Source organism: Bemisia tabaci, chromosome 4 (assembly GCF_918797505.1).
Source record: "Bemisia tabaci chromosome 4, PGI_BMITA_v3".
Lineage (NCBI taxonomy): Eukaryota > Metazoa > Arthropoda > Insecta > Hemiptera > Aleyrodidae > Bemisia > Bemisia tabaci.
The window spans coordinates 14,243,518-14,266,526 of record NC_092796.1 but is presented as its reverse complement, the minus strand read 5'-3'; the positions used below and the strand labels follow the sequence as shown (position 1 = coordinate 14,266,526).

The 23,009-nt window shown below is 36.0% G+C and overlaps 1 protein-coding gene and 1 pseudogene across 1 annotated transcript; both read right to left on the bottom strand.

Annotated features, from left to right (window-relative positions):
* Positions 1-97: 97 nt before the first annotated feature.
* Positions 98-22,999, bottom strand: LOC109034305 (nonsense-mediated mRNA decay factor SMG7). The gene is made up of 18 exons (XM_019047359.2): positions 22,828-22,999; positions 21,434-21,495; positions 20,628-20,715; positions 18,977-19,105; positions 18,349-18,470; positions 17,156-17,314; positions 16,170-16,352; positions 15,259-15,439; positions 14,529-14,724; positions 12,073-12,216; positions 11,526-11,601; positions 11,121-11,240; positions 10,398-10,579; positions 9,599-9,729; positions 8,296-8,759; positions 7,424-7,523; positions 5,808-5,981; positions 98-5,269 (listed from the first exon to the last, which is right to left on the bottom strand). The coding sequence occupies exons 2-18, from the start codon at positions 21,463-21,465 to the stop codon at positions 5,192-5,194; spliced, it is 2,559 nt and encodes an 852-aa protein (XP_018902904.2). The 5' UTR covers positions 21,466-21,495; positions 22,828-22,999; the 3' UTR covers positions 98-5,191.
* LOC140224556 (U2 spliceosomal RNA) lies at positions 5,347-5,469 on the bottom strand (annotated as a pseudogene).
* Positions 23,000-23,009: the final 10 nt, after the last annotated feature.

Below are 23,009 nucleotides of genomic sequence, written 5' to 3'. Positions count from 1 at the left end.
TCTATGGGACAGAGTGTAAGGCTAAAATTTTGTATGTCCTCTCCCGAAAAACTTAATAACATATCAGGTATCCTATGTAAATTAATAAAATCACGTATATTTTTAATTAATTTGTAATTTATTGATTGTTCATTACATCAGATTTCTTTTGTGTATGATTGTAAACAGATTTCACAATTACAATTTCATTTTTCAAGAAGGAGAGAAAAATTGTTGATTTTATTCTTTAAAATACAATTTCTTATTTTGTAAGAAAAGGTATTGATCAAAGGTTGACATAGTTTTTAAAATTCAAAATGCTAGTGCAAAAAAGTAGATTTTTTCAAGTCAAATTTTTCAGCAATGTGAGGGTTATAGAGCAACATATAACATCAAAATTATAGTGTAAAGAATGATGACCTATTACAGTGCGACAATTAGAAATAACTGAAACCCTACTGATGAGGTGACCAAAATAATGTAATATTATCAAGCAGCCTTAACTATTGGTCGGTTGTAAAGTTTTGCCAATGAGAAGGTTTTGCGACGAAAAGAGCAAAAGATCTAGAGGTGTAAGAACCTTTTGTAAGTATGAAAAGGCTGAATGAAAGGACTAGTTTTGACGGATGAATTTCCGAATGAAATTTTTTTAAATCTTCTCTGGTAATATTACAATAACAATTAAATGCGGTAATCTAAATTATACAGAGTTGAAGCATCACATATCTGTTCACATCATTTTATCAATTAAAATGATTTTTTTTTTTATTTTAAACATTTTGAAAAAAGAAAGCACTCTCATCCTCTCCTCAAAATTTCGGAGATATTGGCTGAATTGGAACAAAAAACTCCTTAGACACATATTAGAAAAAAACTTATTAAAGCTGTAAACTATCAAGCCATTCTGTTTAAAACCAATAAATGTAATTCCCCAATTGTAAGACTTAATCTCGATCAAAATGTTTCAAGTTGACAATGAACTAATTGAAATTACCAGTTGAAATTACCAAGTTGAATTACTAAGTTGAAATTACCACTGAAACTGGCTCTAAATGACCTTTCATTCATTTACTGACACTTATATCAAACGACCTGATTTCATTGAACAGAGAATGGCAAACCTTCGAAAAGTATTTGTGCGAGCTACAGGAAGATATTTCTGTTTCAGTTTAAAAACCTTCTTGAAGGTTGGATTTGAATTCAATTTTAGCACACCTCTGAAAATGTATGCAGTCAGGAGTTCTGATAGAAAACAAATTATTTTCAAAATTTTCCGGTACTGAGTTAGTGAAAGAAAGAGGGAGCTAAAGTGAACATCAAAGCAAGCACAGCAGAAGGCAGAACTATATGATTAAAAATAAAAAATTTGATATTAAAAATTGAAAGAGGATTCTTTTTGTATCCATGTCTTCCTACGGAAGGCATCTTAGTCGAGGACTAAATGAATGCATTTCTTTTCAAAATGATTGGAAGAGAATAATGCCCGTATTCTAAAAACAGATTTCGAAAACAGTGCACAATTCTAATTTCTTGAGTCTTTACATTTGTGGTATTTTAAACTGATGAATACTGCTCTCATCTGCAAATTGGAATTCCCAAGACAAACTGAACAAGAGAATGAAATGGCATACACTTATGCAACTTTTGCAAATCACAAATCAAAATCAAAAGCAAAGCCAGAGGTTCATGATGCTTACAATCAGTGAGGAGAGAGAAATGTAACTGTGACGGATTATCCTGACTGAATGAATTGTGAAAAATTTAATGATTTTGAAAGAACCAAATTAAAAGAAGTCCTTCAACTAATATGACCAAAATTGACCACAGGCAGATCATTAATGCTGATGCAAATTTCAGAAGTCAACACAACAAACAGACAAGTTCATGATGATTATCCTTCCATTGTGTTTCTCTTGATTTTACAAATTATTTATTATGCCTTGACTACCATGTATGATATTTCTTGAGGGTCATACGAAAAATACAATTCTCGGTTGCCCCTGGATTTTATGCCAACTAAGTTGACAGTTTTCTCAAGTGCATGAGAAGATACACTACCTTCATTCAGCACTAAAACATGATGTAAGAGGCTAAATGAAGGATCATCTGTTTCACTCCAAGACTCCATTAGTTTAAAATAATTGAGATCAACTATAAGATTGTGGATGGTGTGGACTAAAGAGTTTTGATTTTGGCAATTCAGTTCAGACGAATCAACTTTTGTTGGTTGAATTATTTAAGGATGTCAATTCTTTAATCCCTGAAGATTTTTTTGATTAAATATGGCACCTAGAAAATTGTATAAATTCAATAACTCAGAAAACGAAAGAAATTTGCAAGAATTTGAAACTTTTGCTGAGATCTACTTGCTGCGGATAAAGACAAATGATCCGCTAATTTTGAATACTGTCAAAATTTGAGACTGAGTAAGGCTCAAATAGATTAGATAAAATAAGTCAAATTTTCTCTATTTAAAAATTATTTTCGAGGGCACCATTGCCGATTTTAAAATTCAGGTTTGATATAATAAAAGCAATGAAGGAAACCGATATTCATAGAAAAATTGACACTCCTACCAAATGAGAGTACTTGTTGCCTGAGAACGCTTCCTTTCAATATCATCCCTAGTAACAATGAAGAGGTCATCATGTTGATCAGTCACCTGCTTGTTCCAGGACCGTAAAAAATGGTTAACTGTTGCGTTTCTAATATAACGTCATCCCACCTGTAAGCATGTCAGTTTACTCTGTTGGAACTTCAGTCACAGTTACTCTTTACGTTTTTTTAACCATATAAGATGGTTACAGTTAGGAGGGAACGGGGTTGAGGACGTGTACAATATTCAATAGTACAAAAATTAATTTGTGACTAACATAAAACCATTAACAGTGGACCAATAAACAAGATGCGAATTTAGGCATAATCATGTACCTGTGTTTTCTAATCAAAATTTCACTTAAAACACGACTTGCACAACGAAAAGCACTGAAACTCCTAAACAAGATATGAAAGTTATTAGATGCATAAATTTTAACTTCCTGTTCATAGAAAAAACAAAAATCTACTCGAGTTAAAACGCACATTAAACGTTACTGTGACAGTCTTTTCAATGTAAACATACGACAACATCAATCTCGGCACTTTGGCTCAGCTACTGTAAGTTGTTTACACTTAAAACGACACAGGGTGCGAAAGGAACACTGCTCAATTGAGAAGTCTGCCAAAACTGCTGAAGTGCCCGATTTGATTCAAGTAGACTCTGGTTTTTTTGTGAGTAGAAAATTCAAATTTTTTGCAACCAATTCTAAATAAAACTGTTATTATCTTGGTTTGGAGTTCACATGAGTAACTTTCGCCGCACCAATTGCGTTATAGGTAGAATTATGAGGAAGAGACATATATGAGAATGCTTAGATGCGTACTTTGTTTAGTGGTCAGGGTATGAAAGACGTTTAGATGATCTGCTAGAGAGTTGAGCAGGTGGTCTTCTTTACTATTTGATAGGTTTTTGAGTACATGAAAAAGTATACAGCTAACACTTTGACAGATTACGTGTATGCGCCATCAATTACAGCGAACACTAATCAATATTTATTGATTGAAAGACCTCTGTGACCTCTTTACAACAAAGAAAATTAATACGAATCCTGGTTTTTCAATTATTCCAGAACATAAACAATAACGGCTGCAATTTTTTATCATTGAACAATTGTGTACAATATTCTTGACCTAACACATAGATTAAGGACCTAAGCGACTTGGATCCATAAATATAAATATAAAAACAAAATCACTTCGGCACTGATATAATCCTAATTGAGCTGATGATTATGACTTGAAGAATAATAATTGAACATTGAGAAAAAATGAGAGGGAAAAATCAGAATGATAAAAAGTTAGGTTAAAGTAAGGAGTTTTGGTGTACTTTATGCGCTTCAGACTTGGTAGAAGGGAAATCTTTTGCTTTCAATATTATGACAAAAAGTACTTTAATTTTTAGAGGTTTTGGAGCAAAAAATAAGGACAAAATTTATGATAATTTAAAATTTTGCTTGCAGATAGAGGAGGATAAGGTTCAAACATGTTTTTTGGGTTCTGTTTGAACTTCACATGACCAAATAATCTGCCGATAAAAAAACTTGTATATGAATACAGGAGATTAATAAATATAGATGTAGAAACGAAAAAGTACACCGTACTGCCATCATTAAGAAAAATAACTAAGAGGGAAAAAAATTCAATTCAAGGGACCGAAAAGAGAAGACATTGAATAAAATAACTTCAATTTTTTCGAAATTTTCAAAAAGCCTACCAAGGTTGTAAAATAATGGTGACATCAATTCATTTTCAAAGTTCCGATGAGTATACAAAATAACAAAAACGCACACATTATTTTGAACAAAAATGACAGAAAAAAAAATCTGCAAAAATAGATTCAGCAGTGAGGAGATTTTATTGGCACCTAAAATTTTTAAACACAATTGAATTGTCACTCAACAAAATTATTCTTTCTTTGCGTGGTAAAGGGTTGCAAATTTAATCCTTCTAGAAATTGTGAAAAGTTATTAACCAAAAGTTGGACGAAATAAGATGAATTAACGCATTGACTCAACTTTGATAGATCATTTCCCACCTGTGGAATTGGTAATTTTGGTCACCAAGTTGGGAGATACGAGGAGAAGACCGAAGAAAAGGGAATAAGCAATAGGTAGCATGCTTTAAAAAAACGAGAAGTTAGGACATTAGCAAAAAACATTAGATAAAGCAAAAATAGTTACGATAACACATAAAAACACATCAGAAATATTTCTGTCAATATGTCATCAACGTACTCCAGTAAAGTTCATCAATATTTTTTTTGTGACTGACTGAAATGAGCCCTACAGCTCCACCTCACGGTCAGACTTTTAGCAGCTGGTCCATCTTTTCTCAATTGTCAGTGCAGTGTGATGATTCTTCTATCAATACACTAAGTATCCAAGTGACTTTGAAACGAGGACACACCGCTCTGAAATTGACACGAAAATACAAACTTATAAAAAAACTCATCTTCCAAATTTGATGGATCGCCTGCAGCACAAATTCCCTTGCTGAGAAACGAGTTTTTTCATGGCTTGATGCCTGTCGATGAGAGTGAATAGACCACTGAGAAAGCAGAGGACCAGATGAATCAATAATTTCAATCCGCTTCTAAGCGTGGCTCTTCAATTTCTTATTTTGGGTTTCGTAGTTGCTTCTGTTGTTCAAGAAGTCTCTCCAGGGGTGATGGTCCTGGTCCTGACCATAAAGACTGCAACATTCAAAATAATTGATAATATTAAATTTAAAAAAAAAAAACACCTAGGTAATTCTTCGATCATTAGACTGATTTGGTGGCTACATTGTAATTTTATATTGCAGTTTGGATTTTTCAAATGTAAACGGACGCTTATTAAGCTGCTAAGAACAGATACTACACTTTGATCTTAGCCTTTAAGGCCAAGAAATCATCGTGAAAAGTATAAGGCTCTATGGTGGTGAAGTGTGGCCTTTGACTAAGCAAACTCAAGATATGTTGACAGCAACTGAGATGGATTTTTGACAGCAGTCTGCCGGCATCTCTAGGCAGGACCATGTCTGGAATGAAAGAATTTGCCAGGTGATGATCGTTAAGAGTAATATTATGCACAATGTTGCGTCCAGACAGTTAGTAGGGTATGGACAGATGCAAAGAATGTCAGAGAAGAGGTTGCCCAAACAAGTTTACGATTGGGTTGCTCCTGGAAGAGGCGACAGAGGCATCTCATAGAGAGATAGCGGCAGGGTGTCAACAAACAGAAAATAATTACCTGGTGCGCCAGAAGAGCCATATTCAATGCATTTTCAGAGGGTGGATATGTTTCTGTTGGTTCATCGATAAAAGGTTGTCTACCCCAAGCGGGACTGAAGAGTGAATATGTGTTCAACTGCTGCTGAGGAGCATTGTTTGCTGAATTAGAAACTTGCATATTCAACGTACCCACCTAAAAAATACATGATTCAATTGAGTACAGCTAGAATGCATTTTGAAAAAGGATAGAAAAGTAACAGACTAATGACTAAGAGTACATGATCTTTTAGTTATCAAGAAACACAGTGGTACATGCTGAAATTTGACAGTTCGGATAAATTTTCTGGAATGTACCTCTAGACAAGGTATTAATTAAGACGGTATGCACTACGCAGCGCGTTCTCTCTGTGAAATTTCAAGAGAGAAACGAATCGCACGCCAGAAAGTCTGGAAATCAACTTCTTAACTAGATATCAGTCTTTGCAATGAACATTGGTTAAATAGCAAAAGCGCAAATGATGTCATTTGTATAATTTAACTTCCATTTTATCTGTGTTAAAAATACTTGCTAATACAATGTTCAGAAGTTAACTTACGAACATTCTGTCGTGTGAATCGTTTTTCATAAAAGATTTTTAAGAGAAAACAAGTGACTTTTTTTCAAATACAAACCTTGCCCAGTGGCCCATTGAAACTTGAAGTATAGCCTCAATAATTAAGAAAAGGACAGTTTATACTATCTGCCTTTCATTTCCATCAAATTTACATGATAATTATTGGTCCTAGAGAGACTGATAGGTGGATTGAAATGAATTTCCACAAACAGACTCCGATCACAAAATTATTTAGATTTGAAATTGAGAAAAAGGTAACTATCTCCAATTGGATACAAAATCTGAGAGTACATTAAAACACTGGTCAACGTGGTATTCGTAAATATTGGTTCATAAAAAAAAACCAAAAAAATTCAACCCTAGTCTATCGTTAGGTGACAAAAGGTTCTGCTTTCTTGGGAGATTTTTAGAGTCCTGCCGAGAACTTAGAAGAAAAAAGTAGCTTTGCTCCCTTGATGTTTAGAATAAGGGATATGCAGAGATAATGGATGTGTTTCTCACTAAATAGCTTCACGGCCATTCATTCTCACTAGCACAATCATCTGTACTTCATAGCAGTGTTCTTTTTAGAATTGATTACTAAGAATGATAAATACTTTAGAGTAACGTTGATTTCTCAATGGTGGCCCGAGTATTCAGACTGGGGCATTGCCTCCAGATGGAGGTCTTAAGTCTGTGGTCTTAAGTTAAGCTTGTAGTTGAGTATCTTTGTAAGCAACGTGAATTGAGTGACTCATTCTAAATATTTTCGATTTTTAATTGAGATATTGTTCTAATAAACAAGAACTGATAAGCATGTGTCCTTCATATTGTTAGAGTGACTGTATGATATACTACTGGACCTCAAACTGAACAAATTAAGCTTGATAATGATAATGTTTTCGTGTAATAGAGTAGTATGTGTGGAATATAAATACAAAATCTGGAGTGGAGTTACAGCATTTTTACTTAAGATGGAGGATCTGCTAGGGGTGAAATACATGCAAATAGGATAAAAAAAACATTAGAAAATGACATCTACCTCAGAGTAAACACTTGCAGGTCTTACAGGCTCCCACATGCCATTTTTCATAAATTCTGGATTCTGTGGCACACTTCTTTGCTCTTCTAAGACTGCCGGTCTGCAAACAAGAAAAAATTGATGGAGCCACTGTTTCATTTAAAGAGTAGACGTCAATGACGTCTTAAAGAGTAGACGGTTTTTTTAACATTTCAATTTCTGTATAAAGGATACGCAGTGGTCTGCAACTGTAACCTAACACAGGTTGATAGAAACAATAACTTCTAATTCAGCAATATTGGAAATAAATTTGGGTCAAAGAACATTCGAAACCATGCTTAAAAGAAGAAACCTTGGGGGGAGGGGGGAACCCTCTTCAAAAATCGTCTATGCTTTCTATGAGGAATGTTTCGCAAATATTTTGGCATGAAAAGAGAGTTGAAAAAATTTTCATTTCAATCGGAGATATAACAGTTTAAACTTTGATGTTTGAAAGCATAGTTTGAGAAAAACCAATTTTAAGTTTTAATCTGCTATGTTATGGACCCAAAATTACAACTTTACATACAGTTTGCACAAAAGTGAATTGAACTACTGTCAATTTATTTTTTGGAATACTACAGAGTCTTTCCAATAAAATATTTGAGTGCAATTTTATGCTTTCTACTGGACACAAATATACTCAGCTAGTCTTAACTTTTTCTTTGAGATTACTGGAGAATGCTTTGTGCCGAAAATTCAGATTTGATTTTTTGCCTAAGCTTCACAAAAATCCCACCTCTGGAAAAGCTTTCGAGAAATAGAGTTCCTCTTTTCAGGGATTCTCGTCAATTATATTTTTCCACGCATAAAGTGTCCTCTCAAATAATAAAGAAAAATAAATACAAAATTACCTGCTGAAAGCGTTTGGATCACTGTACATGTGATTTTCATTTTGCACTTGTTCTGCTGATAATCGCTTGTCTTTTTCTTCCGGATTGAACCAGACTACACCATTCCAAGGATTGAACTGCTCCTGCGGTGGCTGAGTTGAAAAAACAGGAGGATTTATCGGTTGAGTCTGGGCTCCCATTCCGTGGACTTGTGGCGGGAAAAACTTTGAATGAGGACTGTGAAAGCCTAAGTTCTGAGATGGAGGGCAGAAAGTGGGAGGGTAGTTGGGTGGGGGGCCAGGAGGAGTTTTCGGGGAGGCTGGGCAGTGAGGAGAAGGAGAGCTGGCGTTTGGTAGAAATTGAGGTCGCTCGAAAAACGGTGGAGAGTTGTGGGGAAAGGAGTTGGAAGTGTTCGTTGGTGCTGTCGGAGGCCACTCCGGTTGAGACTGAACACTGCATGTTGGTGATGGCGTCTTGAATGTTACCTGAAAAATATGTTAAATGATTAGTGAGAAACGATAAATCCAAAGAAGTTTGGTAATAATCAAAGTCGCTGGATAGTAGATACTAGGGCTGTGCGAATAGTGAATTTTCCGAACGAAGCGAATAGCGAATAATTTCGACAACTATTCGCGAATAGCGAATAATTTAAGTCAATTATTCACAGTTACGAATAGTAAAACGAATAATTTGATATGACTTTTTTAAGTGTGAAAATTCGCAAATATTACAAAAGGTACTCTTGGAGCAACCAAGATATGCGGGCCAGTCGCAATTGCGCTCGCTGTTCGTAAATTTGGCAAAGTCGGTTAAGATCAAAGGAGATCCGCTGTTCGCGATGTCTCGGATGGAAGCGGAAGCCTTGCGCAGGTCCTCACAACGTTTCACGATTGCCACTCGGAACTTCGTTATTTTGATGGCGCGAATATTTGAAAATTCGTTCCTCGTGACGGCGCATATATTTGAAAATGTCAGTACAAAAATTCACTATTCGCGACGGCGCGATTATTCGCAATTTGCGAATAGTGCGCGAGGCAGACGAAGCGAATATTCGGCGAATATTTGCGGCGCGAATAGTCGGAATGGCGAATATTCACACAGACCTAGTAGATACAACATGTAATCATGCTATCCTTGCATAAGAGCAACTATTGAGAAAAAATAAACGGACGAGAAGTTCTGAACACTAATTGATATAACACTGCATTAATGACTTCATAATTGGTATGCCTACTATTTTCAACTTTCTAAAGAAATCAATTTAAATGCACTTGAAAAGTCTTCCTTGGAGAAAAATTAATATAAAAATATTCAGATGTATTACCTGTTTACTATCATGTTCATTATTTTTCCGTAAAATTGCCTGCATGGCAACATTTTGTCTACCTTTTCCCTTAAAGTCTTCTACGTTGGTTTTTTTCAGACTGCTTGGCTTCAAAATTCCACCTCTTTTCACTGTTAACAGAAATCAACAAGAAATTGAATTTAAAGCACCAAAAACGTTAATATCTTGCTAAAAAGACCACTTAAAGAATTCCCATTGTGCCAGTCATTTTCTGGGCAACTTTTGAAGGTTAAACATCTAATAGAAAGCTTAAATGTAGACACTGTGTAGGATCCTACATATTGCCGGTGAAAGTCGGCAATCACATAACTCGTTTGCGGTGTCTGAAAATCTCCGCCTCTACGTCATTTTCTTAAAGGAGAACGAATTGACATTATTGCTTGAAGTTTTTGCAGAATTTTCTTCGCATTGAGAAGAAAAATCATGACAGTATGACAGTATGACAGGAAGTCTACAACGTCGCAAACCGAGTTATGTGATTGCCGACTTGCACCGTCGATATGTTACACATAAGATCTTATGTATGCTCTATATAGAGTATACGTACATAACCGTATATGCTACAGCTTACTTAGGAGTCTGCTTTAAAACCTAGAATTTTACAGTATTTGTAGGCTAAAATTTGGACAGTGTCTCTCTTAGGCATGATAGTACCTGCCAATTTGAAAGAGAAAATTCATTATAACTAAGAACAAAGAAGCCGTGTTTCAGGTTTTGTGCAAAAGGTTTTCACATAGTACCTAGTTTCAGATGAAGCACCTTAGAACTTAATACTCACCTTGATTATTATCAAAGAATTCTGGCGGAGTGGGCGTGGGAGTGACCGAAGATGGTGATGGTGATCCCGAAGGAGGGGTAACGAGTTTGTTCAACTGCAGCTCTTTGAGTTCTTGCAAAAATTCAGCTGATGGCTGCACCTGTGTGCTTGATGCTTCAAAGACTATTATCTCTCCTTCATCCCTGAAAAAAGTAAAGGAAAAATTATAATGACAGAGTAAAATTGTAAAACTCAGTTCTTTCACAATGGTAAAGGACCTGCAAACCTCTATGGGGATGTGGGCCACGATCGATTTTCAATTTTTTTACTGCATTAAACTCATCTATGGATGCTGATCAAAAGTCAACATTGCGCCAACTCTCTACAGACCACCGTTTTTACTCAATCCACAAAGAAGTTTCGCTTATTCCTGACCTGGTATATGAGGGTGCATGTGGCGAGTCCTAACCTGGTACTACGAGAGTTGAACATTAACAATTTAACTGCTTACCCTCCTTCCTAGCTCTAAGTCTAGTGAAAGGAGTGCTTTCAAGGGGCTCTATATTTTTTCCTTTTAAACGATGTATTTACTTCAAAACTTTCAAAATACAAAATTCATAGATGATACTTTTTTTTAAATTAAAAATTAAAGAGATTAATCTTAGGCAGAGTTTATTTCAGGATTCCTCTAAAATCCTCACTTTTAAAAATAACAAAAATTTCATCCCTTTACATTCAACTTACTTGGCTGATAAGAGAGACAGATCCGGAGCATTGGCCAACCATTTGCCAAAACTGACCAAACGCAATGCTCTCAGCTTGTTCAAGATTGACTTATCATGTTGAGTAACTCTGTGATTGAACCTGGAAGAGAAAAAAATCGATTAAATATACCTAGATAAACAAAAGAGAGAACAATGATTGGAGATAATGCAAATGTTACCTCATGGCTCACACCTTGTTTGATCTGAGGACTAACACTCAACCTGAAGCAACACACAGAAGATTAAGCTTGGTGGATCAAAGATTATGTTCAGGCACACATGCTTTGGCGAAATTTTGGTTTTTCCGAAGGTTTCATTTGAATGAGAATTTCAAAATTCACAGGCTTTCGGAGATGTCAAATAGTTTACATTTGGAGGTACTTACGTTAATCCTGAAAACGCTTCTTCTAACGGAACAAATCCTTGCAAATCTTTGTCTTCTGGTAGAGGCACACTATTGTCTAGAAAAAAATGAAAACACAATGATTTTAAGAATTCAAAGCATTATCGATTCCAAACTTAAAAAGGAACATTATCAGAGAAAGGGGAGGAGAAGTAAAAAGAGACTTTCACTTTCCTGCGCTTACCACTAAAGGAGGTTTACAGAAGATTCTTCTATAGAACTTCCACTACTTCTTTCCTTGTGATTGCTGCATATTTTTTTCCATTCCTTTCAAATGAAAGATAATTATATGGTTCCACTTGAAGTAGGTATAAGTTTAGACGAAAAATATTTTTATTGTTTGGTTGTGTACTAGTTTCTTAATCTTCAGAAAGCTAAGAAATCAACTAAATATAGATATCTTTAAACTGAATATGAGGAGATTTGCAAGATGGAATCCTAAATTTTTATCATCTGAAAGACAGGGAGTTAAAGTAAAATTACATGCAAACATTCACATCAGCGTAAAGGATGAAAAATGCAAACTTACAAGATTTCTCCTTGAAATTATTCAAACTTGGTTGGAGATTGTTCAACAGCTTTGCAAGACTGGGCCAGATTTGAGGACGAGACACAAACCCAGGCTCATTGAGCAATTGCGGGTCAAGACGCAGGAAGTCAAGAGTGACTTTGACTAAAATCAAAGTCAAGCTTTAATATACATGTATGAATTTAGGGAGGAAGGATTGACAGTTTTATTCATCCTTTTTTTAATTCAATTAAATTTTTTTCTGGAAATTATGAAGGAAATAAGCTCAGCTGTTTTACAAAATACATTCTTAATCCACAATATAAATATATGATTCTAGATGTTAAAAGAAAAGCAACGTAAATGGCGATGAGGCATGGTTGACAAAAATATCAAGCTTGAATGAAGTAAGCGCAGAGAATTGTATACATACAATACAATAAGGGTAGCTTTAACTTGCATTTTAAAAATAATGAGTGTAGTTAAAGTATGATAATGGTAAAATGTCAATACAATGGCAGTCAACGAACCGGCAAATATCATTGTTAGATCAAAGTTACCATAACATTGAAAAGTGTTTAAATACACTGCTAACGTTGTTTGGAGTCACCTTCTGCAGTCTTGGCAATGGCATATAATCAGCCAAAAGTATGCACAGCCATTTCATAGTTTGCTATCGCTGAATCTGATGTGGATATTATTTGAACAAAAGCAGTTAGTCTGTTGACTAAAATTACTGGCTTAAAATTCTTAAGCTTATTGTGTTTATTTTATTATTTAATCTTTATAATTTAATTTTTTTTTTTTTTAAAAAAAAAAGAAAAAGCCGTTGAATCAAAGGTCCTTACTTACCGTATAGCTCCGCAGATAAGACGCACTTTTTTCCCCATTTTAAGCGCCCAAAATCGGGGGTGCGTCTTATACGCGAAACTCGTGCAAATTGCATACCTCACAGGCGCGCCTAAGCAGATAATCGTTCCCCCTGGCCCCTCCTTGCTATATCTCACAACCCCAACGCGTACCATCCTCTTATCTCTATAAACACACTGGTCTGAGTCTAACTGAACGATAGTGACCCATTCCTGCCAACCGACACTCTTTTTTTGCTTTTGAAGGAGTGCAAACAAAGCATAAATTGCCCAACGCATGCCTTCTTTGCAAAACCGCGAACGTAAACACCTTTTTCGACTCGCAATCTGACCAGAGCTAGAATTGAATCTGGCCCATGGTGGGGGGAAGCGTCAGGAAATAGGCCGCGTCTCCTTCGATTCATCGCCATCGAACAATCGAAAGTGGCCACCTGTTGACAAGGTCAATGGCTCACTGCATTTTCGGCACGCGCCGCATGCAGCGCTGGCGCGGCGCAGCGGAAGACATGTCAATCGCCCACTCAATCCCCGCTGTTATCGCAATTTTAATCTCCCTTTCTTAAAGATTTGAGCTTCCTTTGAGGAAAGATCCTTTTTGCTTTAATTCTTTTTTCGTATCAATGGCTCTGCCTTTCCCTCTTTTCAAACTCGACGCTGCTGCTTTGAGAAAGGGTACAGTAGGGGGTGGGGTTGGGACGATGACCGCGGGTCTTAATTCAAACAATCGGCGTGATTTCACGCCTCATTAGGACTGGAGGAGGGGAGCATGCCGATGCCGATCCCAGTTCCGACTCCGACGCTGAGTCAGTGGCTACCGGCGAGTCAAGCGATGATGAGTATGACACGGAGTGCGAGGCGGAGAGCGACTGAAACCGTCAATGATCCTCTTTCATGTAAATTTTAGAAAATAAATTTGGAAATCAAGAGATTTTTCCCAGGAATGTTGTTTGTTATTTCTTTCTTCTCCTTTGCATTTTTCCATCAAAAACCGCGTCTTATACGCGAGTATTTATTTTTTTCTTTTTTTGCCCCCTCAAAATCCGGGGTGCGTCTTATCTGCAGGGGCGTCTTATCTGCGGAGCTATACGGTAAGTCAAGGTTTAATTGTATTTTGTAACTCACCCAAGGCTTCCAAAAAAAACTTTCTGATCTTGACGTATGAGTAAAAAATTTACATTGCTTTTTAGACTGTAAAATAGGTCAATCTACCCCTGTTATCAAAAAATAATCAGTGAAAATTGCTATGAACGAGCGCACGCTTGAAAACCTCCTAAGGTTTGGGACTCAGGCAAATTCAAGCTTAAATCTAGATTTTAGTTTGGACTTAATCAAGCTTTACTAATTAATTACATTATAAATTGATCGCATATTATTCTGAAATTAGTCTTTAGAGAATTTTGTTTGCAATAGAATCTTTCCAGTCTTCACCTTGCCAACTTCCTTCGGCTGCTCTGTAGAGGGGAAAACTGTGATCAGCATAAAAATAGTATCAGTCTATACAAACATGATAAAAAGACTCAGATACTACTCTCGATTTCAGGGTCATTTTTTAGGTTTGTGATTGAGTTCCAATATTTGTTCAAGTTTGCAAATGACTGTGGTACTTACTGACTGGAAGAGCAAAATACTCCAAAAGCGCCTCTTGTTTTAGCATGTAAACAGAAATTAGAAAGGCATTCAACGATCCAGCTATCATGTCTATCAAGAACGACCGGACAGTTCGCTCATCTGCAGTGAGCTCGGTTGTGAGCTGGGTACCTTCACTCATTAAATGGTGCATTCCATACATATTGACCACCATCATCTGAAAAAGTAAATGTGGACGCATCCTTAATTATAAAATGTTTGGCTATATTGACATAAACACCTGCATCCATGTTTGGTAGCATCACTTCTGTTGCAGGAAGGTTTTTGAAATGAGACATCCTGATACATAACTAGACAAGGTGCAAATTTAAGAATTAGAATTTAGAATAGTCTGCTTGGGTGGAATCGCACACAAAACATTTCTGTAACAATCTCTGCGGTATGAAAATCGGGCGACCTCAATCTCAGCCAAAGGGAAATCTGGTTTCAAAAAACACGATATTCTTAATTTTCTTAACGAGAGCCTTTTTTTGGGAAAGGCTAAATATGGCTGATGGCCAACCTACATTTGATAAAAAATACAGCATATCAGGAGAGTTCCTAAAGGCTTTGTTATTTCTGACCATCCATGAGAGAAGAAATTTTGAAAAGAGGTAAATTTTTCAGAGGAGTGATTTTTGAAAAGCAAAAAATTGAAAATGAGATTAAGAGACTGTTATTAGTTTAAAAGAGAATACTGGCTAAAAAGTACCTGAACTAGCTTCCAAGAGGAAAATGCCTCAGTGGCAACTTGTGAAGTCAAAGAGGATGTCAAGAGGCGTACTAGCGTTTCACATTCAGAAAAATCACCCGGAAGGTGAAACAAAGCATGAAGTTTTAAAAATAGGGCAATGTATTCACTGCTGGTTAGTTTCTTCCCATCTGTTGTGACCCTGAAACATTTAACAGGTTTTTTAAAAAGCTGAACCATACAACATTTTCATACTATTATCTTCTATTACATGCAAAGAGAGGACATGTTTCAATTCATAACTACATACTCATAAAATACATAATTTTGTCTTTTTTCGGAGGGTGGAAGTTAGCATGATTGCAACAGATCTTAAAAATTGTCCTATTCGGATGAATTCAGTCTTTGTGCGGTCTATTATCTTGTTTCCATTATGTGACAGTTTCTTGAAATTTTTGACACATAACAACATTTTGATTAAATTTTTCTAGGAAAACTGACAAAAAGTTGGCTCTCAATTCAAGCGGGAAAAGTTTTCCATGGGTAAATTTTTGTTTTTAGGAACCATCAATAAAAAAGAAAATCTCAAAAAAAGCAGTAGCTTCTTTTTATAAAAGTTAGGTGGGTGGCTGTTTTGGAAAAATTTTGAGAAAAAAGAGAGAGACGATGGCAGAGGGGACACCAGAATGGATCTGTTGCATACATGAGATACAGCGATCTAAGTAAACTTTTCACATGTCAACACAAAAATCATGAGGAGGACATGAAAAAGGCTAAAATTTACTGCACAGGATTCCAATTGAAAATTAAAATCAGATTTTTCTAGTTGACTGGGCAACGATTGCCCTTCATAAAAATTTATTGATGGACACTAAAATTACTTTCCTTTTAGACGACCATGGAGGAGAACTTATAATGCTGACTATACTCACGTAGTTTCAAGGCATTTTTCAAAGGTCAAGGATAAATTTGAAATGGCAGCAGGAAATGGATGAGCAACTGCAACACTTCGCACATAATGAAAAACAGTGGAAAGTTTATCGCCACGGCTTGTTTCCAACAGAGCGAGTTGATTGTAGGGCTGGCCGCTACTTGGACTCAGTTGAATTGCATGCCTGTAAAAATGAAAAAAAGAAAAATCTTAACCTATAGATGTTCAATGTGCCCTATGATTTTCACCAATACTAAAAATAATGTGCCTAATTAAACCATTGTGCTTAGCAGAAAGGGCATACCTCCACTTTTTCTCAAACTTAAAAACAGCGTAAAAAGTTTGGCACCATTCTCTCCTCACCCATTCTGGTTTTCAGCTTTACCAGATTAATTTTTGTATCAAATTAACGAATTTCAGTTGCTAAATTTACAAAAAATTAGAAAATTATGATCATAATTTCAACTATTAGAAAGCTTTGACGAACAAAAACATTGTTTGATTTGAGGTTCAGAAACCATTTAACCCATTCGCATACTAGCATTTTTTTGCCTGATGTGCCTAGCAGTACCAGCAACCAGGATGGCGACAGAATCCTCTTACATTATCTTTAAAAGGACATCCATGGTGCTATCTATTGGGCAATTGGACACACACTACCAAGACAAATACATATCAAGGGCTCAAGTTAATTCGTCTATGCACAGTTGGACTGCATTTTGCAATTTGGAACTATAAATTCTAGCCCGGTTTAAAAACAACGTATGCGCCATTAGTTTCCCGATGCATACTAGTGTTTTTTCAGATGAGCCAAAATTTATAGTTCCAAATTGCAAAATGCAGTCCAGTTGTTCCAGGGTGCCACTGATGGGAATGCTCGTTCATATACGCCAATGGGTTAAAAGGGCGATATAATGAAGAAAATTGAAGCACAAAGAGCCCAAAGTATAAGTTATGACTAAAAAAGAGAATGAAGGCAATATTTACTTGTAGAATGCTTCCGCTTGTCGGCTAGCATTGCGATAACGAGCCAGATCACCCAAATGAACCAGACAGTATTGGCAGAGGTAATGACAAGAATTCCTTTGGGGCTGCGAGATGTAAGGTGCTGGTTCGAATTTCTTTAATCTTCCATAAAGTCCTTTTCTGAAATTGAATTATACACAGAGAATATGTAAAATAAAAGTTCTATAGAAGCAATTGGAATCCCTGCGAGAGGGAAAGATTAGAAATTTTACTGGCATTTCCTCCAAGAGAAATACACTGCTGCGCTGAGCAGGAACCACAGTGCTCTAAATCAGGTTTCATGAGTTCTTTAAAGCATACTAAAAAAGTAACTTCGTTTTTTAAAAATGAATACTTCAAGGTAAGATGTGCATATCCTGAAAGTCTGAACAATGTACAGGAGCTGAACAAAAGGTAATGCACACTTTTTAGCAATTCAGGAATGGTTGTGGATTTGCTTTTAAAAATAAACAGCAATTGAAAGAAGATATAATTATCTTTAGAATAATATATTACTTTGCAACATAGCCATTATTTACGCAATTGAGGGCTTCAAATGTTGGGAAAGCTTTTTCATGGTATCAGTAATCTGTTTTCGCATTCTATTCTTAAAACAGCCTTTCTATTTTTATCGTTGGAGGAGAAGTTTTTGGCTGCAAAGTGTCTTTTAAATTTATGAATAAAAGAAATTGCAAAAAGCACCATTGTGGCCCCATGGAAGATATGGTGATGTCTTATACTTGAATTTCATTAGAGTATTGGCCGTTAGGGAGAGGTGTGGTGTTGCGCAGTCAGGCTGTAGCAAATTACAGTTTTGTGCACAGATTAGACAAAGGTCTTCAAAGGATTATGGTCTTCAAAGTATTCATGAAGCCTTAATATTATGTTAATAATCGATTATTGTAGCATTTTTTGAAAAAGTGGAGACAGATGGTAAAATTTCTTCGGAGGTATAGTGACAATTTTGGTTGTCATTCTGAAAGCAACACAATATAACGCTATTTTTAAATTTTAGATTATAGTCCTATGTATTGTTAGTCTAAAAGGACATAATATTTAAGAAAAAGAGCATCTATTTTTGGTTGCCATACCGGTTAGACAGTGTTACGAATTATTTGAAAAAAGGCACCCGAGCACTTGTAGACTTAAGGATACTTTATATTCATAAGGGTTACCTTCTGAATGGTAAATCTAGATTGAATGCAGCGCAAATTTCTTGCAACAGCATCAGGTAAAATCCACTAGCAGTATCGAGACACCATGACAGCAGCGCCTGAAATTCAGCACGTTTTGGGTTCTGTAAAATAAAAGAAATACATTTAGAGAGTCCTATGAAAAACAGTTGAATGAAGTTGCAAGACAAAAAAAATAATGATCTTTTCAGTAAATTTCTTAAAAACATCCATTCTGGTCATTTCAGTTTGACCCATTCCCTTGCAATGACCCATTTCCGTGTCATTACTGCACTAGGCTTAAAGTGAAGTGAATCTCTTGTCCTAAACTTGAGGACAATTACAACTTTTTTGTGATCGTTTTATGATAGAGAGCACCACTTGTTATGACAAATACGCCCTACAGAAGCAAGGTGACCAAGTTAAATTAATTTAGAGGGGTTGTTTTCACAGGAATTTTTTCATCTCCAAATGTACGGATGCAGACAAACTCTTCATGGTTTTGATTCTCCCTGTCAAAGAAGGAAATCAGATGAAGTATTGGCTAGACCATTCAAAATTGAGGAATCCTGATTCCAACTGATCAAGCTTTCTGAAAAGAAAACTAGACTCAATCTTAAATGGAACTTACTTTCTTGTCTTTTGTTTGCTGCTGGATAGCAGCAATGTAATGTTTGAAGCCATGGTTCCAGAGGTCCTGTTCAACTTTCTTGTCCAGAGCATATTCCAAGTCCAAGATTAGAACTTGTTGGTAAATTTTCTAAAATCAGGAAAAAGAAAATTAATTCCAATTGATGAGGGAAATTTTCATCTTTCGAGCCGATGAGTCTCCTGCATCCCTTAACGGCTTAAAATTTGCCAATATAAAGAGTCATCAAAGAACAATGATGCAGAATGTTCCTGGCCTTTGCACAAGTTTGCCACAGCGTTAAGAAAATGAATATCCCTGACACTTTTCCGTGAAATCCCCTGACAAGTTGAAGATATGCCAGATGGTTAAAAGGACAAAATTTTAAAAATTTTGCATGCAAAATTTGTTGTTCAAAACATCAAACCCATTCTAGAAATCAAATAAAGGTGATTTAATAATTTTTCCCTGAAACTTTCGTCACCCCCCTCATGTTGCCAGGTTTTCCCAGACTTTTAAAAAATCCCTTACATTACTAAGTATTCCCTCACTGTGGCAACGTTTTTTACATTGCTTCAGACAACTTCCACATACTGTGCTGTGATGGTCGCTATGAGCAGTGCACTTTACTCTTCTACATCAAACAGTCGAAAAAACCATTTGCAACAAATAAAGGAGTGATTTGAAAAATTCCATTGCTTCAAAAACCAAAGAAGAAGAAAATTTCGTTTTTGTAGGGCCTCAGCGGTGAGAATTCTTAAAATATACAATATGTAATGCCTCTCCTGGTCCTAATGGGGAATACATTTGAATCTATCGTTTGATATGAATTAAAATTTTTGCCGCATTCCTTTGAGGTCTCTATATCTCACTTTGGTGGAAACAGTAATGAATCAATCCATAATTAATGCCTCCTAGAGGAGAATACCTGAAGATATGGAATTCATGTGAGAGTGTATGATTGTGAATTTTTACACAGGCCTTAATGGGACAAGATGGAAAAGTGAATTTAACAGTTCTTTAGGAAGAAAGGAGTAAAAAAGTGATTGTATCTTGGAAGTTTTGGGCAAGTGAAAAATAGTTATACAAAATTTGGCCACTGAATTTCTTGCCTGGCTAGGAATGTCATACATTTATATGTGGTTAAATACTTCACCACCACCCCTCCTTCCCATCACTTTGACGCTATAGTCACATTTAAGTACGGCAAAAGTGCTAATTTCCTTCAGAAAAACGTTTGGTTAAGAGTCTGATATATCCAGCTCTATCATAAATTCCATAAATAAATACTTCACGCCAAAGATTATTCAACATAAATGTTGACAACTTTTCTCCCATATAGGTAGTAGTCTCTATCAGGCCCCACATTCACTATAAAAATTTACTTTTCTTCACCTACGTTAGAATTAATTTAGCCGCAAAAATTTAATGCATCGGGGGCTTTAAAACTTGAAGTTTAAAGGAAATTCCTTCTCCCTTCAAATTTTATTTTTAGGAGTCAAAAATTGTTTTATTCAAGTTTCCCGCATAAGAGCAACGCAGAAATTAACGACCAGATTTGTTCTGACCTCAATCCCAAATGAAGATCCATGATACATTCTTCAAGAATTCTCTTCTAGGGGGTATTTCCATGATAAAAAATCTTCTTATTTACCTGTAACTGCTGCTGACAAGCCCAAGCGTCGTTATCATTCAGTAAATCTTGGCTATAATGCAGCTTTTCTTTTAAAACTTCCGCTTTTCTGAAAAAAGAAGAGGGACAAATGACAGAAACACACGAATAAAACATTGTACTTAAACAAATTAAATTTCATTCATCATCAGAAAACTTAATTTTCTTTTTTATTTTAATGGATAGAAAAGACAGCAAATAATTGACAATAACTAAAGCCTTGAAATGCACCCAAAAATAAAAACTTGGGTGAATAATCTGATTAATCTGATCTTGAAATGATCATAGTTTTGTTCTGTTCTGTTCGGAAAATCCTTTCCATTCACCAGATTAATTTGATAAAGATGTCCCTAACTTAACCAACTCACCAAATATCCAGCAAAATGCAGGAAAAAGATAGAATGATTAATCAAGTTCACTTCCACTTAAGATCTCCATGGTGTAAAGGCAACAATCTGTTTTAAGTATTTACTTTTCCAAGTGAGGGATCTTCTTAGTTTTTTCAGCGTTTACAGCAATATCTATTATCAACGTTTGCCCTTCTAGAAATATAGTATTTTTGGCCTTTCTTCCTCCTCGAAGGCTAGAGTCCGCACAAAATAAGATATGAGTTTTTGGATTAGGACAGAAAATCTGCATCTTGATTCTTTTATTCACTTTCAATGGTGTACTGAAGATAGTTGATCGTTCATCCTTCCCTAAAAAGGCATATACTTATTTGACCAGGCTTAAAATGAATGACTTTGCTGTAGAAATATTTTAAATGTGTTGGGAAGTAATCAACTTACTGAAGAGCTTGGACAGCTGCTTTCAAACCCATGACAATGTGGTAACAGGTAGGAGATAACCACTGAAAAAAAAAGAAAAGAAAACGCCAATTAGTAAAACTGTATATTAGAAAAGTAATTTTCGAACATAAGAAAAGCAAGATCAGAGTTAAACACATGATTCCTTTCACAAAAATGTATCTCAATGTGATATTTTTCAAGGAAGAGAACCAATCATAATCAATTCTTAACAATTTGCGTAGTTTTTTTTAGCATAGCTCCCTGAACATTCAAATATTCGGACGTAGAATTCACACTAAGTATTTTTTTGAGAGAAGATGAAGCAGGTGCGGAAATTTAGGGATGTAGTTCCACGAATTTATTGCCAATCTTCAGGTTAAGAAAGGCTGAAAATTTGGGAAACCATGCAAAATTCATACTTTCTATCAATCTTCCTAATTAGCAAGGCATCCATCAGGGGTGCAGACACTTCTGTACCACAGGACTGGCCGGTCCCGTGAAATGGGATAACCCATGTGAGGACGAGAAAAATAGGAGATGCCTGCGAAAAGGGGGAGGTTTTTCTTATTTTTTTCACAAGGTAGGGAACAAAACATTTAGGAGAGCTGTTGTCGGGAGAACACACATTCAAGAGCACTGTTGTAGGGGGAACACAACATTCAAGAGCGCTGTTTTGAAGGAACAAAACCGTCGTCCACGCAATTTTAGGTGTCGTGCAAAATTCTAGGAAAACTTCATTTGGAGGAACCTAAATTTCTTTAGAAGGAGCCCTTGAAAGTTCTACCAACCCCCCCATCCATTAGAAGAGCAACACGATGGGACATCGTTCGCAGCATTCTTACGCCGACTAAATCACAACATGGAATAACGTTAGCCCGAGTTACTGCAGCCGCACTTTAGCCACTTGAAAAACCATACTGGGAGAGATTTCTGAACAGTATAAATGTTGAAGTTCAATTAGTGTCATGTCCTGCATGACATGGTTTCTTGGGGAAACAGTCATTATCCCCGGATGAAATCTACGGTGATCAAGAATACGTAAATTGGTCTCGTCCGACTTGGAGCCCTGATTTTGCAGCCTCTAACAAAACATTTAACACTTGCTAAATGACGCTAGTTTGATATCTTTTGTGCCCAAATTGGAACACAAAGGAGAAAAATAATTGAGCAGAGGCCAAAGTAACAGACAGGAAGAATCCGTCAATGAGGAGGTTAGAGATGCACCGATGGTTCCTCAAGAGGAAAAACCTATACTAATTTAGTGATGGCTGGATGAATACCCTCGATCTTCATGACATTCAGAAGGAGGATACCGAGGCTGATTTCAAATCACGAATATATATGAAGAAGTTAGTTCAGACTTGAATGCAGGCATGGTTGAAAAAATAACTTACATGAGTTACATGGGCGAGTCATTCCAATTGTGATGAGAGGAGATTATGCACATTTATTCAAATGTGTGAAACTGGAAGCCAGCAACTGAAGTAAATTATGGAAAAACAAACTAGGAAATCATTTGAGGCAGTAAAAAAAATTGTAAATTTCCATTTCGCAGATTAGAGAACAATTCCAAAAC

Coding starts and splice junctions, on each gene's coding strand:
- LOC109034305 (XM_019047359.2), bottom strand. CDS start 21,465: ATGGGTTTGAAAGCAGCTGTCCAAGCTCTTCA. Junction 18,471..18,976: donor AGCAAACAAAAGACAAGAAA/GTAAGTTCCATT, acceptor TTTATTTTACAG/AACCCAAAACGTGCTGAATT. Junction 12,217..14,528: donor GTATTTTGCTCTTCCAGTCA/GTAAGTACCACA, acceptor CTTTGATTTTAG/TCAAAGTCACTCTTGACTTC.